The sequence below is a fragment of the Tauraco erythrolophus genome, chromosome 17 (genome assembly GCF_009769465.1).
Source record: "Tauraco erythrolophus isolate bTauEry1 chromosome 17, bTauEry1.pri, whole genome shotgun sequence".
NCBI classification, from domain to species: Eukaryota; Metazoa; Chordata; class Aves; order Musophagiformes; family Musophagidae; genus Tauraco; species Tauraco erythrolophus.
Genome location: NC_141481.1, coordinates 18,953,515 through 18,968,312, shown reverse-complemented (window position 1 = coordinate 18,968,312; position 14,798 = coordinate 18,953,515). Strand labels below are relative to the sequence as shown.

The following is a 14,798-nucleotide window of genomic DNA, read 5'->3' as shown; positions in this document are numbered from 1 at the left end:
AGATATCCTAGGAAGCTTCCCCAAAAGAGGTATCCAGACTGTATCAAGATGAACCAGCCAAAGCTACAGATATTTCTAAGACAATAGAGACAGACTGAACAGGAGCAGGCATTAGTAACAGCTGATAGATCAGAAACATCATTTATTCATGAAGTACTAGTAAAAGAGCTAATGAATGTCCCTTGCACCAAAATTCCAAGCAGACTGAGGCTCAGGCAGGAAAAGTATGAACAGATCTTAGGGACTTCATGAGCAAATGTGCAGACACACAAGGCTAAGAACTGCTCTTTTTCATTCCCTCCCTTCCCTTCTTGCTTAATGATCAGATGTGGTGGGAAAGAGTGACAGAACGGTTAGCTTCTCCTGCTACCACTGCTTAACTCCACTCAGGCACAAGGAGGCTGGAGAAATCCCCTCCTCATGAGTAATTCCATCAAGAAGCCATCCTGTAAACGAACAGTCAAAACTTCATCCAAGGTGGGTTTTTTTTTTTCTTCCTAGATGAGTAATTAGAAGGGCACAATGTCTATAAACAAGCAGGTAGGTATGATCAATGTCAGAGGAAAAGAAAATAAAAGATTTTGTGAAAATAGTTTCTCTTGATATTCCTTCGCAGCTTGCACCTTCAGTCCTCCCAGAGTGGCTCCTGGGATAGTGCTTTCCAATGAAGCAACAGGAATGATATTTCTGGCCATTTCAGTGATATTTGTGCACAAAGGACAAAGCTTAAAACCACAAGCACTTTTCTGCAAATTACACCTGGACAGAGGACTTGAAGTTGCCTTTAGCTGACTTCTCATCAAAAAGCAAAAGAGAAGTAGCAAGAGAAAATAAGTCAAGAATTAATAGAATATGTTTCTATAAACTTAATTCTGCTGGAAAAGAGCTGTTGCATCCTTGCAGACAATGCATCCCGGTGGTAGTCCAGCACTGAAAAAACTCTCCAACTCAAGAGAACGGACATGAACATACACACAGGAGGAGCACACATATGGGCAATCACTTGAAGGAGAAAATGATCCAACTGGAGAGCAACTAAGACCTTCATGCATTTAAGTATTAATTCCATTTGTGAAGACTTACAACAGACATTATATTGCATCTTATGAAAAGAGTTTTAATAGCATCAAGTAACTATGCAGCTTCAAGGCTGCAGCAAGCATTTGCAAACTGCTGAAGTATTTCAGACAAACTTGAAAAGAACTTACACTTGATCTGTTCCTACAGACTAAAAACAACCTCCTCTTTCACAGACCTCATCTGAAGCAAATAAAGGCAAGATGAAGCATTCTCTGAGACCTTCCTTGTAATACACTGAATCAAGGAATCTATGACAATGATGTAATCTGACTTTTACAGCTTCCTTCAAACATATTTTTTCTACTTCCAGACTCAAGTGCTGAAACTCAAACATTTTCAACAATCCAAAAGTACTCGCCTGAATTAATTTTTTGTCTGTTTTTTTAAGTAGTACTTGGACACCTCTCACTTATGCGGTTTTTGAGGGAAGAAGGAGGTTAGAATGATTGCCAAAAACGACACAGAAATCTGGCTCTGGATTTCCATTACCAGGAAGATAATTGCTAGTTAATTATATTTTTGAGTTTTATACTTCTCAGACAAAATTTGCTCACGACAAATTATAGAATTAGGCAGAACAGCTTTGTATTATTCTTTCATCTTAAGGATAATGAGACATTTCTTTAGTCAGTGTAGACTGCTGCACTGTCACCAAAATCCATGGGATTATACTCCTAATGGATTTTACAGTTTGCCTCATAGAGGTTTTTTTAAAAAATAGTGCCTCAAAACACAGAAATACATGTATGTATATTTCCTGCATTATATTCAGTAGGTTTGGTAACAAATCAGACTATTACCTCCCAAAACAGCAGTCCCTTTCACACTCTCTAATGATGATGGAACATTCTGTAGCCCACATTTTAATAGAAAAAGCTATTAAAATTCCAGAAAATAAATATAAATCACGTTATAGTAAATTTGTTTAAGCTGTCCCTTCCATGGCCATTTCCATATGTATAAATTACCATATGTGCTTATATAAGAACATGGATGAGAGAAAAACCAGAGTGATAAAGCCTCTTATTTATAATCCAGGACAGTAAATCCTCTTTGATCCAGTACCTGGGATTTTTTTCTTAACATTGCAGCTTACAAACAAGAATAATTTCCATGGTGACATTCAAACACACAAACAAGAGACCATCTGCCATGAGATGTCTCTCTTGTAACACTAGATTACTTGTTTTATTATGAACACACAGTTAGCTTACTTTTTAATTAAAGCGACAAAACCAAAATCAAGCAACAGTCAGCCTTTTTATACTTATATAAAGGAGAAAACATAAATTTAAACACATATTTATTTATAAACAACTGAAAGTCCTGAATATTAAGATGCACTTACCTTTGTATCTTTATTTCTCAGAACAGCAATGGATTAACTGACAGAACATGCAAGCCTTTTATTAGGTCTTTAGAGACCTTTAACAGCTTTGAAAGAAAATGGTAATTGTGCCTATGAAAACATTTAACACTTATATTGCTACCACTCACAATTAAGACAAAAGCAAATTTCACAGTAGACATGGACCCTTCCTAGCTCCCTATTTTGTTAGAGAAAACAGTATCTACTTTTATTTCACACTTTTGAAAAGAAGATCAAACTGACTTTCCCTAGGCAAGGTAGTGCATACATACAGAGGAGTTGAGAAAATACTACTTACACAGGGAGCTGTTGTGTTGTAATTCCAAATCTTGATCTTGGATATACCAAAGTCACGTGACCGGGTGGGATTGCGGATAACAAAGTAAAGTTGGATGGGCGGATGGAAAGGGCACATCCAAAGGAAGCTTTCCTTCGTGGTCTAAAAAACACGCACAAGTAGACTGTCACTAATACTCTTTCTCCTAAAGCAGCCTGTTTTAATTAAGTCACCACTCCAAAGAAAAACATCCATCGATTAGAAAAGTAACCATTTAATAAAATCTGCTAAGTTAAGAGCAAAACCCTAACCTCATTTCCAAACAGTAAATCCGACTCTCCTGCCTGTAAGACAGCTCACAACAACCTGACAATCAGATAAAGGTCAGCAGCTTGCTGTCCCAGTAAGACATCTGCACGCTCACGAACGACAGGCAGCCTGCCACGCTTTGTAACTGCAGGGTCAAAGCAAGACCAGTTTATTTTAATCAAATTAATCAGCTTTGCAGGCACTAGAGGGGATCACTGAGCACAATGGACACTATGTAATCATTTTATGATTTCTTAAAGTGCTTACACTTCTGTTTTGCCCTCTAAAGAGGGGAATCTTACAGAATTTTATTTCACTGCCTTTATTTTAATCAGGCTTTGCAGACAACTGATTTCACTTACAGATCTATTCCTTAGAGCTATATATAGGACTCTACATTTGAGATTTTCTAAGATATCACAGAAACTCCCAAGGTGAATTTTACAGACAAATGACAATCGAGACATTTTAAAGTATCAAAGAATGCCTAATTCTGGACATTGTTCAGAACTGCTACCTCTACATGTTCAGAAATGGAGGATAAAGATGTGTGGCAGCTCAGAAAGAAGCAAGGAGTAAGAGTTTTAAAATCAAAGTGCTAAATACTAATGTACTTGATGTCAAATGTTACCCCAAAACAGAGATGAACAAGGGCACAAGGGAAACATACGACGTTTCAGTGATCTGAGATTAGCAGACAAATTAGCTCCTTTCTGTTTTCAAGGATACACAGTACATACGGTCAGTACACAGTCAGTACTTTTCCACATTCTTTCATTTTGAAGTGAGTCTTTCAGTTTTTCCTAAAGGCAGTAACTACAAAACTTTCCTGTGAGTACTTTAGATGTGTGCCTAACGATGGTGAGGACAGAGCTCTGCCAGTCTGTTCAAAGGTATCATGAATAGATCCACTTCTCATAGTGGTCATCTACATATTCCAGGCTCTGATGGTTAAAAATGTCTCTGCCCCAGAGGGCTCTGAAAAAGATTTGGGAGTCTGTCGTTGCTTTGAATGTCAGTTTTGGGCACAAACAGCCATCAGAGTGCCAGACAGGTTTAATCCTTTCTATACAGAAAAAGAAAGAAGCCTCTTAATATCAAAGAAGTGAAGGATAGCCCTCAAATCAGCATGAACCCAATTCCAGGATCAACTTCAAAGCTAGATCAAGTTACCCAAGCCACACTATGGACAAGAATGATTAAAAATATCATTTTCTAACAGCAAACAACATCTGATGAGCAATCCATCTCCAGATCTCTCAAGTCAGGACCTGATGCCCTAGAAATCAGTAAGTTCTGGTGCGTACTGAGATAGTGCAAGAGCTGCCTTCACAGTAGGGCATGAGATTTGGCATGAAAATGGACTCTGGAGAGACCTGTTTACGCCTCGCACTGGTTACTCTGTAAAGTTGCACATGATCTTCCAAACAATAGAAGGCATATCAGAGCCAGGCCCAAGTATTGTCTTGAGTGAGAGGCAGCTGTAGAGATAATTTTGTTTATCAGTGGAATTAACTGCTTAGGACTGAGGATACACAAACTCACAGGTGTTAGAGTCTCTGTCTGCATGTTAAAGATCTGACACCAGAACTTGAAGGCACCTTGATGAATCCATGGCAAAACTCATGAGACTGTGGAGGACTCTCGTGTTTTATCACTAAGAGTGATGGTGATGTCTTTCCCTTCACACGATATACTGGAGTCTGGAGTTACTTACTGTCTTTGCAACTACCACTGAAAAATCTATCAGGGTGAACCTGGTATGTCAGGAGTAGGAATTACTTTTGAACTGAATCAAGGGAAAAAAGTAAGAGTGCGAACCTTTGGTCTTAGATTTTGTGAGAGATTAGCCCCGAGACACTCCTTTGTGTTGATACTGGAGGTACACCTGATGGAAGGCTCGAGCACTGTGAAGAGGAATGACGTGAGTGTAAGGGTTCACCATTGTGAAGAAATACTTTTGTTAGATATTTCTAGAATTACAGTTCTCTGTCCTCATTATTCTGAGGTTTAAAAGACATATATACGCATATAGGAAATAAAAAGGTTTATGGAAAAGGACTTCAATGAAATGCCTAATCTATGTCTTATTAAGCATTATATTCCATCAGGCACTATTTCCCTAGTTGAGAGCACCTGATGTTCTGCCAGGCATCATCTTCTTTTACAGCACATCACGAAGTACAAGGGAGGAGGTAATTTAAGTGTTCTTAAAAGTCTGCAAGGGTAATAAATAAATAAATGCAACTCCTGAACTTCAATAAGAGTATGTCTCTTCTCAAAGACAAACAGACACCCAAATGATCAAAGATGGAAGTGTTTTAACCGTGGTAGAGTGAGTTTTCCACAAAGTAAGTTTCATGTTAGTGTTCATTCTGTTGAAAATGTTAGTTGCTTGGAGAATCATCAATTTGTTTTTTCTAACACACCCAAAAGCTTTCCTGTATGATCTGAAATGTACACAAACTGGAAATGCTGCTTTGACTTCTGAAGGAGGCTGCAGTTCAGTTGTCACATGCCCACACTCTAAGGCCATGTTCCCTGTCCAGATTGCATCTTCTCTGATGCAATACCTTTCCAGCTTCAGGAGAGGAGATTACAGTGTCACAAATCAAAGGAATATATTAATCAATGTCATATAAAACCTCATTACTTAAGAATAATGGGATATATAAATATATGAGAAATGCTGAGAATAACAGGTTTATAATGGATTAATGAGTATATTACTACACAATTTATAATTATTTAGAAAGTCTGAGAGTCGCTCCTCCTACCACTGAGTGTCATTCATCAGAGAGCACAGTCCATAAAAGAGGATAGGCATTTACGACACCTAAACCATAATTTTCAGGAGACAGTAAGAAAGATGTTTCAAGTAAAAATATTTGTTTGGAAATAATACTGCATACTGAGTTTCAACTAAATTTCAAAATACTGCATACTTGCCTTCTTTCTATTCTCACTCACCCTGCCAGCAGAAAAGTATCACTAGCATGAAATGAGTTAGAATTTACATTTTTTAACAGACTAAGTCATTTAGTATCCTCATCCACTAAAATCATACTCATTTTTACTAGAATCCTAGCTCTGAAGGCCCATGGAGACAAAGGACATGCAGCAAATGTGCAGCACAAATGAAATCATGGCAGTATGAAGGGCTATGGACACTTGCTAATTTCTTTAGTAGCATCAGGATTTCATCCCAGTTATTGTCTTTTGTCCGTTGTCTTTAGTATGTAAGTATCTCATGTCTCCTCATCTTACTATCTCACAGAAAAGCCATGAAATTATCTTCTTTTATCACACCACAGATTTTTCTTAATTCCTTCTTCAAAGCTACCTACCTACACATTCTTATTCTTTCTGATCCTTCCCTAGGTTAAAGGATAACAAGGGGACAGGAGAAAATAAGCATGTTTCCTTCTTAAGTTTACTTAAATTCATATTAAACATCTGGAAGAAGTTAGCAGTGAGGCGTCCATACCTTCAGATCACAAGAATTCCTCAAGTTTAACAGCAGACTTACTGTAAAAATGTGAAATTCCGTCCTTAAAAGTTTTGTGATCTCATTCTACAGATACTATGATTATACCCCAATACTTTAAAAACTGAATGTGTTCTTTCATCCAAGATAATACCACAGAGTTAATATGACAGGAGGCAGAGTTAAAGCTGCCTCCCTCAGTTAATTGTCATGCAAATTAATCAAATTCTGTCCTAAACCAAAATTATAACCAAATACCAACATCTTGAATGGGAAAGACGGATTTGTTAATAATAAATAATATTTGTATTTTTTGAATTATCAGATAGTTGTTATGCAAGTCCGATTCAAAATGCAATCATGTTTCTAAACAAAAACCTAGTGATGGAATATTAAAGAAATAGCATAATGAGAAATTTTCACATACAGGACTAAGCTGTCTTACATTTAAGTTCTTATTGACCAAGCAGCACAAATCCCCTCGGTTGTCAGCATTTCGAATGTCCACATCATGAGGAGACACAAATATCTTCTCGTTGCACAAATCAAAGAATTCCACCTCGCTCAGGCCCACGTGTACTGGATCTCCCCAGTTAGAAAGAAGTTCCATAGTCACATAAATGGCATCACGTACTTCCATACTTGTTGTCATCTGGACCCAAATGAAATATGGTAGAAATGTAAGTGACAAAACAATAAAATGTGCAGCTAAATAAAGACTGTTAAGACGACAATACTGGTGCAAAAAGCTTGCAAACTCAAGGCTATCCGGATGACATTCAACCATCATGGGTTCCACCAATTCCACCCCACACCAACTCATAAATCTATGGCAGGGTAAGAGAAGAGAACTTATCAACCTCTTAGATTCCAGTCCACTCCAAAGTCTAAGGAGAAAACAGCTCTCTGTTCTTTGTCTCATTCCTCTGTCATTCTGACGATTAGTTGACATGGGGCAGAATCAGAGGAATACAGAACATTCAATGCATTTTTATTTCAGTAATACTGGGAAGCATCAGTTATGGTGCATATATACACAAACCTTCTCTCTCAACACAGAATCTACTTCAGATTTGTTGTCAGGTAGGAATGTGTCATTATTGCAGGCAGAATGGCTCTCAGCCTCCTGAAGGACTTTCAGAAGTTTCTTCTGTTGTCTGAAACGTAACATGTTCTTTTATGTGTTATCTCATCATAATTCTTGTATTTTTAAGAAGCAGTTTTGTTGGTGTGAAGGTGAAGAGATGATAGGACGAACCCATACACCCCACAGAAGAATCCCATGTACCGTCACACCCACACTGAATAACAACCTTTGCAGTATCCCACCTTAGATACATGGAGTTTGGTTAAAAGACTGAGCTCCAGTTCTCTGCTGGTTCTGAGGCAGTCTGAGAAAGTAATACATAGGTAGTATAAAGACAAACAGTGGGAGATACGGGCAGTTCCCTGATTCACAGAGACTGGAACCTTCTCCCTGATTTGCTACTACTTGCGTGATGTCTCAGGTATCTACAGATTATCAGGTGTACTGGTACTACTCTACACCTGGTAGTGTATTGAAAAGTATCCCTCCAAAAAAAGGAAGCTAACCTTAAAGGAAGTATATATACCTGCTGCCAAAAGGACAAATTCTCTCAACAGCTTTTGTGACTGCAGTCGTTGTCTGGCTTTTTTCTGGAGGTTCAGGCGTTGCAGAAACAACAGATGAAACAACAAATTTCTTCTATGTGAAAAAAGATGAACGTGTTTCATTCACATTGTTCTCTACATACCAATGAGTATCAGTCTGCATCTCTGGAATAAATAAGAGTTTGGGTCTAGCTCTGGTCTCAGCTAACCTGAGCCAATCTGTAACTCTATATTGAGTTAAAACACATTTCACAGAACTAGTCTTGATGTGCAATGAAATAGCTGAGCTTGGAGCTTGATCTCCTATGTGCAAGAAAAGTAACGTAAAAGCATTCTCCGATGACTATTAAAGATACCTATACATATATGTCTCAAATCTCATTTTGTACATTTGGTAGGATTCAGTGTTGGCCAAAGGTTTGGCACAGGTCTGCCTAGACTTTCTCTTTCTCCAAAAAAGGATCATAAAGACTTTTAAACCCAAAAAAAGCTCGGTTTTATTGGAATAAAATATTGATTTATTTTTTAAAATAAAGAATTATCAGTAGTGACCGTCTAAGAGAAAAGAGAGGAAAAGCCCTGCAGTTCATACAATGCTTTGGGCTCTTTCTCTGCCTGTACCCCACTTTGTAAGTACACTCTGCTCCCTTTGTTATTTTTTGTAAAAATTTGTTGCTAGCTTCCGTCAGAGACAGAATACTCAGCACAGTGAACAACTAGTCAGATGAGGAACGGCAGTGCTTCTGTTCTTAGGTGAATTCTATTTCTATAACTTTTGAAGAGAAAGAGAACTCTAAAATGCTTAGAAGTTAATTACTTTTTTAGTATTAAAAAATCCGCACAGTTACACATTGAAATATCACAGGCCAAGTCCCACAATCCCATAATTGTGTAAGCAAAATTAAATTACTTCTGGAAGATCATTTAGGTCAGCTTTAAGACTAAGAACTCATAGTGGGTTTTTGAAACTCCTTCTCAAGTGTCAGGGTAAAATTACATCCATTTAAAGTACTATTTCATTATTTTTCATTTAAGCACAATAGTATTAAAATTAGTCCTAATGTTAGCAGGCAGATACATTATGTGAGAACATTCAATGGAATTTGTTCTCTCAATCATAAAGCTATAAATATCTCAAAAAACAAGGGAATAGGATTGAAAAGTTGACCTAGATGGTGAAATCATATGTAAAATACTTACCTACAGTAAAAGAACATTTTAATCTTCGCTCCTAACCAAAACTCCCCAGAAACCTAATGTTGGCTCAGCAATGACAGTGGATACGTATTCATCATGGCATAAACTCACAACTTCAGGGAGCATCAGCTCAGGTTAAAGTAGTCAGCTGTCTCAGAAACCCTCAGAATTCAAACAAGGAACTCCAAGAATGTCTGGGCATATTTCTTTTCCTTCCTACAAAAATGAATCTCCTAAACACCAAACTGGAAGCAGACTTTGAATCCATGAACACTGTCCATAACAGACAGTTTTGTCAATTTCAGTCAATGCCCAAATTTCTGAAGGTATTTTGTTTCTGTTAGGAGAACTGAATTACTGGTTATTCTCAAAGTTTAGCTAAGATCATCAACACAAACTTCCTTATTCTTTAACTTAACAAGGAACAATTGTCTGACCTGAATCAGAAAGGGATGGATTTTTGTTGATTTCCTTGTTTTTGAGTTTCTAAATCACTTTTAAACATGGTTTTTGGAGATAAGAGATGTACACACATTGGTGCAGAAAACCCATACTAGCTCCTCCTCACTAAGAGCCCGCAGCGTACATGATGGCTCCGCTCCAAAAGCAGAGCGTGCATTAACAGGGAACAGTGCCCGTATTAATGAGTGTAGTAGGAAGGTAGGATTTATTGGTATGGAAATCACTCATTATCTCTTTTAAGAAGCTTCCAGAATGGAAATGGCTCAACTGGTCCTGCAGCTGTGCATTTGACTGTACAGGCATATCACGCGACCGGTCTATCAGTTGCTCAGTGATCCCTGAAACCAAGAGAGAGCTGTGGGATGCTATCCTGAGGAAGCAGATTAAAGAAAATCACTCTGTGGAGGAATAATACAATTCAATTATACTTCAGAGGCATCACCATTCATTCCTACGTAATCTTAACGTGTAAGAGATTTAATTCATGGGGGTTTTGCTACTTGATCAAATAGCCCTTTTCTCTATTTTGCCATACCTTTTGAGGGCTTGTGGAAACTGTCTGCCTTTGCAGATCTCTCTGCAAGACTTCATTTTCAATTTGCATTGCTTTAACCACAGCTGAAACTGAGAGATCAGGATCCTTCTCACATTCACTCTTTCGGGCTGCTGAAAGTGGTCTTTCTGGTCGACTTAATGGTCCTGCCACCAAAAGAAGCAAGGAATATTAATTTGTCCAGGCATATAAGTATGGAACATTACAACAGTGTATATTTGAAACATCCAATTCAGTTACTGACACAGGGCTTGCTAGCAGTCTTTAACCATCCCAAGAGAGGCTGAATTGCTCCAATTTGGTTTTATATGAAGATTCCAGGTGACATCTACTTTAGACAACAGCTGAAACAGTATCATAAGAGGAGGAAAATTGACAAATGAGAAACATAATTTTTATGCTTTAAGATTTTTTGTACTTGCTTTGTTCAGGTATTTGATGGAAATGCCTCGTAACAGTTCACTGAAAAAAGTATGTATAATTTCAGCATACCAGAATTTTTCAATGTAACTGGGGTGTTCAGCTATTTTTGAGGAATCCCCAGAGTCTTCCAGCAAAACAAACGGAGTCAGGAGATGCTATTTGCAAGGCAAAATAAATGACCTTACCACTTAAGTAGTCATAAAAATGCCCATACACATCCCAATCTTCCCAAACATCATGGAGAAATAGAAATGTCACAGGCTATAAACAGGTTTAAAAGAAAGGAAATAAAATTTAACAATAGAAGGTCTGAGATTGGACTAAAAGAGAAGCACAGTGGTTATATTCAAGGACTTTGAAAGTCAAGGAAAGAAACAAGAACAAAGTTGTACAGACATTAAGATCAGGTGAAAATATTGAATAACAGGCTGATACACAAGCGTGCTCATAATGCTGCAGTGAGGTTTACTAAGCAGGAATGTAAAATGGCAGTGGATGTTAGGAACACGGAGTCTACCTTGAAAAGACAGGATGTTAAAACTGAATTGAGATTTGCATGTGTTCACACTCTAAACCCTATGCCATCTTCACTCAAAAAAAACTTTCAACAAGCATTAGTCGTCTTTGCAATACAGGGAGAGAATAAAGTTCTTTTTATTTTTCTATACTATACCATCCCTGTGAAATGAAATTAATTTAAGGATTTAATGTGATAGTTGGACAGAAACACTTCTAACAAGCACTATTATAACCTGAGAAAATGCTATACACATCTTTGGAAAATGGTCAAAGCAAGCATCTGCTCAGACAGATGGTGGGTGAGGGCCTCAGAAGCTACAACGAAGATCTATTCTGAAGCCAGAAAGAATTAGCTTCTTTTCCTCAGTTTGGTTTTCTGCCAATTAAGAAACTAATATTTTGATTTTTCAAAACTGTTAGCTTTATTGCTTTCTTGGAACACACAAGGACTTTGCTTTTTTGAAAAGAGTGTCTTAAACATAGAGTATGGTAAGTCTGAAAACTTTATCTCAGACCTTTCAAAACTTGAGTTCATCAGACTTGTCCAACTAAGGACTGTGCTGAAATAACAACTGCAGCTATGATTTCAGCCCCTGGATTTGGGGTTTGTTTGTTGGGGGTATTTTAGCCCAGGTGAAGACTACACCTTAGCAGCAGGTTTCTGGAATAAGCAGCAGTGCCTTCAAAATGGTGTTCTCCAGCCCAGGAGAAACATTTTCTGGTATGGTACTAGATACCAGCATATCTCCCCAGCACTGGAGACCGATTTGCAGTGTTTGAGCTGTAATTCAAGCACAGTCTCTTGCAGCAACACAGCTAGTTTTGCTGTGCTATGGAAAACTATGCCTTTATTGCTATAAATGCATTGTGTTAAAAGCTTCCACCAAAGTGTCAACTGCTGCTGTTAATACCGTAGGGAACAGATCTCCAGGAGGAAAATGGAAACACAGAGCAAGCACAAGGATTGAAAGGGAGAGGAAAGAGTCTTATGCTGTGGAAGCAAAAAGAGAAGGAAGGTAGTAAAGTCGTAGCAGAAGACTAAAGTATAAAAAGTACACAGGCTCTGGACTTTCTCACAATTTTACTTAAAACACTCAAGGTGGTAAAAACACCCCACAAAAAAAAAGGAGACAACAGCTAAGAAAAAAATTGCATAATGACAGATGTGTGGTGAAATTATATCTGAGCCAGAGGTGAGAAAAAAGCATGAAAACTCTCCTTATTGACATTACATATTTTTATTTCTTACTAGAACAAATTCCTTCATGTCTTTCCCGCTCCAAGAACTCAGCGGAGAGTGGCCGAGAGATTTTATTTTTTACCACGATTGGTCTAACAGGAATGTACATTTCAGCATTATCTTTTCTTTTTGCCGAGAGAACTCGTAGTGGCTTCACTTCTGCAAGATAGCAAGGGAACAGAAATAATTTCAGAGGTATTTAGGAGCAGCCAGCCAGGGAAAACTTACTGGATCTTAACTGCTAAAATTTTGCCACTTTAATTATGCTGGCGTAATTACAGTGAGAACCTCCCTCCTCCCTGCCTTTCACTGATCCTGTTCTGTTGATGTAGAAGTACATATGCATGGCTTGCACTGACTTTGTGAAATGAAATAAAATATATCACAATAAGGTACCAATACATCTCATGTGTAGCAGATATTTACCTGCATTACTGTCAAGAAAAGCAAAAATAAATAAGAAGTCCTGAGTCACTTATTAACATAGTTATACCAAAGTAAATTCTTAAAATACAGACTAAAATGTCTTATTTAGAAGTTTCAAAGGGGGATAGGGTTGCCTAGTGTAGTTCATAAGAGTACTTCTTCACTTTTTTATTTGAGAATTATTAATGCCTCCATTGTTTGCATTACAGCTTTGAAACTTCTCTCTGGAAAAAAAAAAAAGTCATGTACTCTCCTAAAGATCTTGTTCTCACTGCTGCTCCACCCCTTCTTCCACCTCTCCCCACTGACACTACACTCACCTCTATGATAACGAGAGGAACACTCCTTTACCTAATTTGTTCAAAGACTGTTCCTCTTAAGTTAGGGAATTAACTATGGGTAAGGAAAAGGTAAAAAAAAAAGAAACAAAACAAAACAAAAACAAACAAACAAAATCACAAAAAAAAAAAAAAAAAAAAAAAAAAAAAAAAACCCACCAGAACCAATGAATGTACCTGAAATGAGTGGGGAGGGAATTTTGAGAAATATTGAATGTAGGTCAAGGTCTGTTTTCTGCCTAAACTTTCTGCCTTTAACAACATCTAAACATCTTTGAGATCTAGTGACTGGTTTTGGGGTTGGACATTGAGGTCTGCAAAGGAGACCTGACAAAAAGAAGTGGCTCCTAGTCAGATAGATTTGTTTTCTCAAATTAATGCATCTTTCATCAGGGATGAACAGCACATGCTGTAACAACAGATGTCCAGTACACAGGATGTGAAATAGAGGAAGTTGAGACTGGGAAGATTTGGCTGTCTGGATTACAGCAAAACCAGTCCAAATTATATTTTAAAAAATAATAATTTCTTGAGAAATCTCATAGACAGTCTGAGACAATCTTAGTTCAAGTGTCTAGGCCTGGTGATGCAAGTGAGTTAACCAGGGCTGTATCTTTGTGCAAAAAATTTCTTAACATAGTAGTAAGAGGAAGCAAGCCTCCCAGATCAGGAGATTAAAACAACAGGTTTGCTGAAGAGCATGAAAACTCAGGAGGGTACAGAGTAACCATTCATGATTAACCAGCAGCGATTCCCTTAGAAGGAATGCTCTCGAAGAATTATTACCCTACTGCGGTACTAAATAATACACAGAGACTTACTACTTTGATCCTGGTTGAACTCCATCACAGTAAGGGCACCAGAATCAAGGCCAGAGCATCTCCCAGCATCCTGATCTTCAGAAGCTTCTTTCTGCAGCGATCTACTGCTATGCAACTGAAGGCCTCCAAAGCTGGCAATTGTTTCCTCGGTGGGAGATGGTTCTGAAAACAAATCCTCTTCAACAGATTCATAATCATCACTAAGAGAGTGTTCTTCCATCCTTTTCTCTTCTAAACTGAGTTCCAAACTTCTTCTCGATTTCTGGTACAATTGAAACAGATTTGTCAGAAAAACTCAAACATGTATTTTAAAATAAATCAATGTGGCTGCCTCTTCCTCATCTACAGAAAGAAAAATCTTCTCATGAAATCAGAGCCATGATTCAGCTAAAAATATTCACATTCCTATGTTTGTCTTCACTCCTCTAATGAGGACTTGTAAAGAAGAATCATCCTACAATTCCTTTGTTCCTTCTCATCGGAATCCTTGCAGGAAAATTCTGTAGGCCAAGGAATTTTTATGTGCAAAATCAATTTTTAGGAATAAGTTACAAACAGGAGGTAAATAACGGAGAGGGCAAGAGTAACTATTTTTCCAGTCTCACACAGTTAGATTACCATATCTTTCAGATGGCTTTCTGAAGGCTAGCTGCAATCCAAATTTT

The 14,798-nt window shown here is 37.8% G+C and overlaps 1 protein-coding gene across 5 annotated transcripts in view; it reads right to left on the bottom strand.

Moving 5' to 3' along the window:
• The window catches only part of KATNIP (katanin interacting protein), a 62,536-nt gene that overhangs the window by 36,338 nt on the left and 11,400 nt on the right, over positions 1-14,798 (bottom strand). For 4 of the 5 annotated variants that reach the window (XM_086622168.1, XM_086622164.1, XM_086622169.1 and 1 more), the window contains 7 exons: positions 14,134-14,395; positions 12,558-12,707; positions 10,349-10,512; positions 8,136-8,248; positions 7,565-7,679; positions 6,968-7,174; positions 2,748-2,888 (listed from right to left, as the gene is read on the bottom strand). In XM_086622168.1, coding sequence (XP_086478294.1) covers positions 2,748-2,888; positions 6,968-7,174; positions 7,565-7,679; positions 8,136-8,248; positions 10,349-10,512; positions 12,558-12,707; positions 14,134-14,395 — 1,152 coding nt within the window. The remainder of the gene's footprint in view (positions 1-2,747; positions 2,889-6,967; positions 7,175-7,564; positions 7,680-8,135; positions 8,249-10,348; positions 10,513-12,557; positions 12,708-14,133; positions 14,396-14,798) is intronic. The other variant, XM_086622166.1, reaches the window with a different exon arrangement.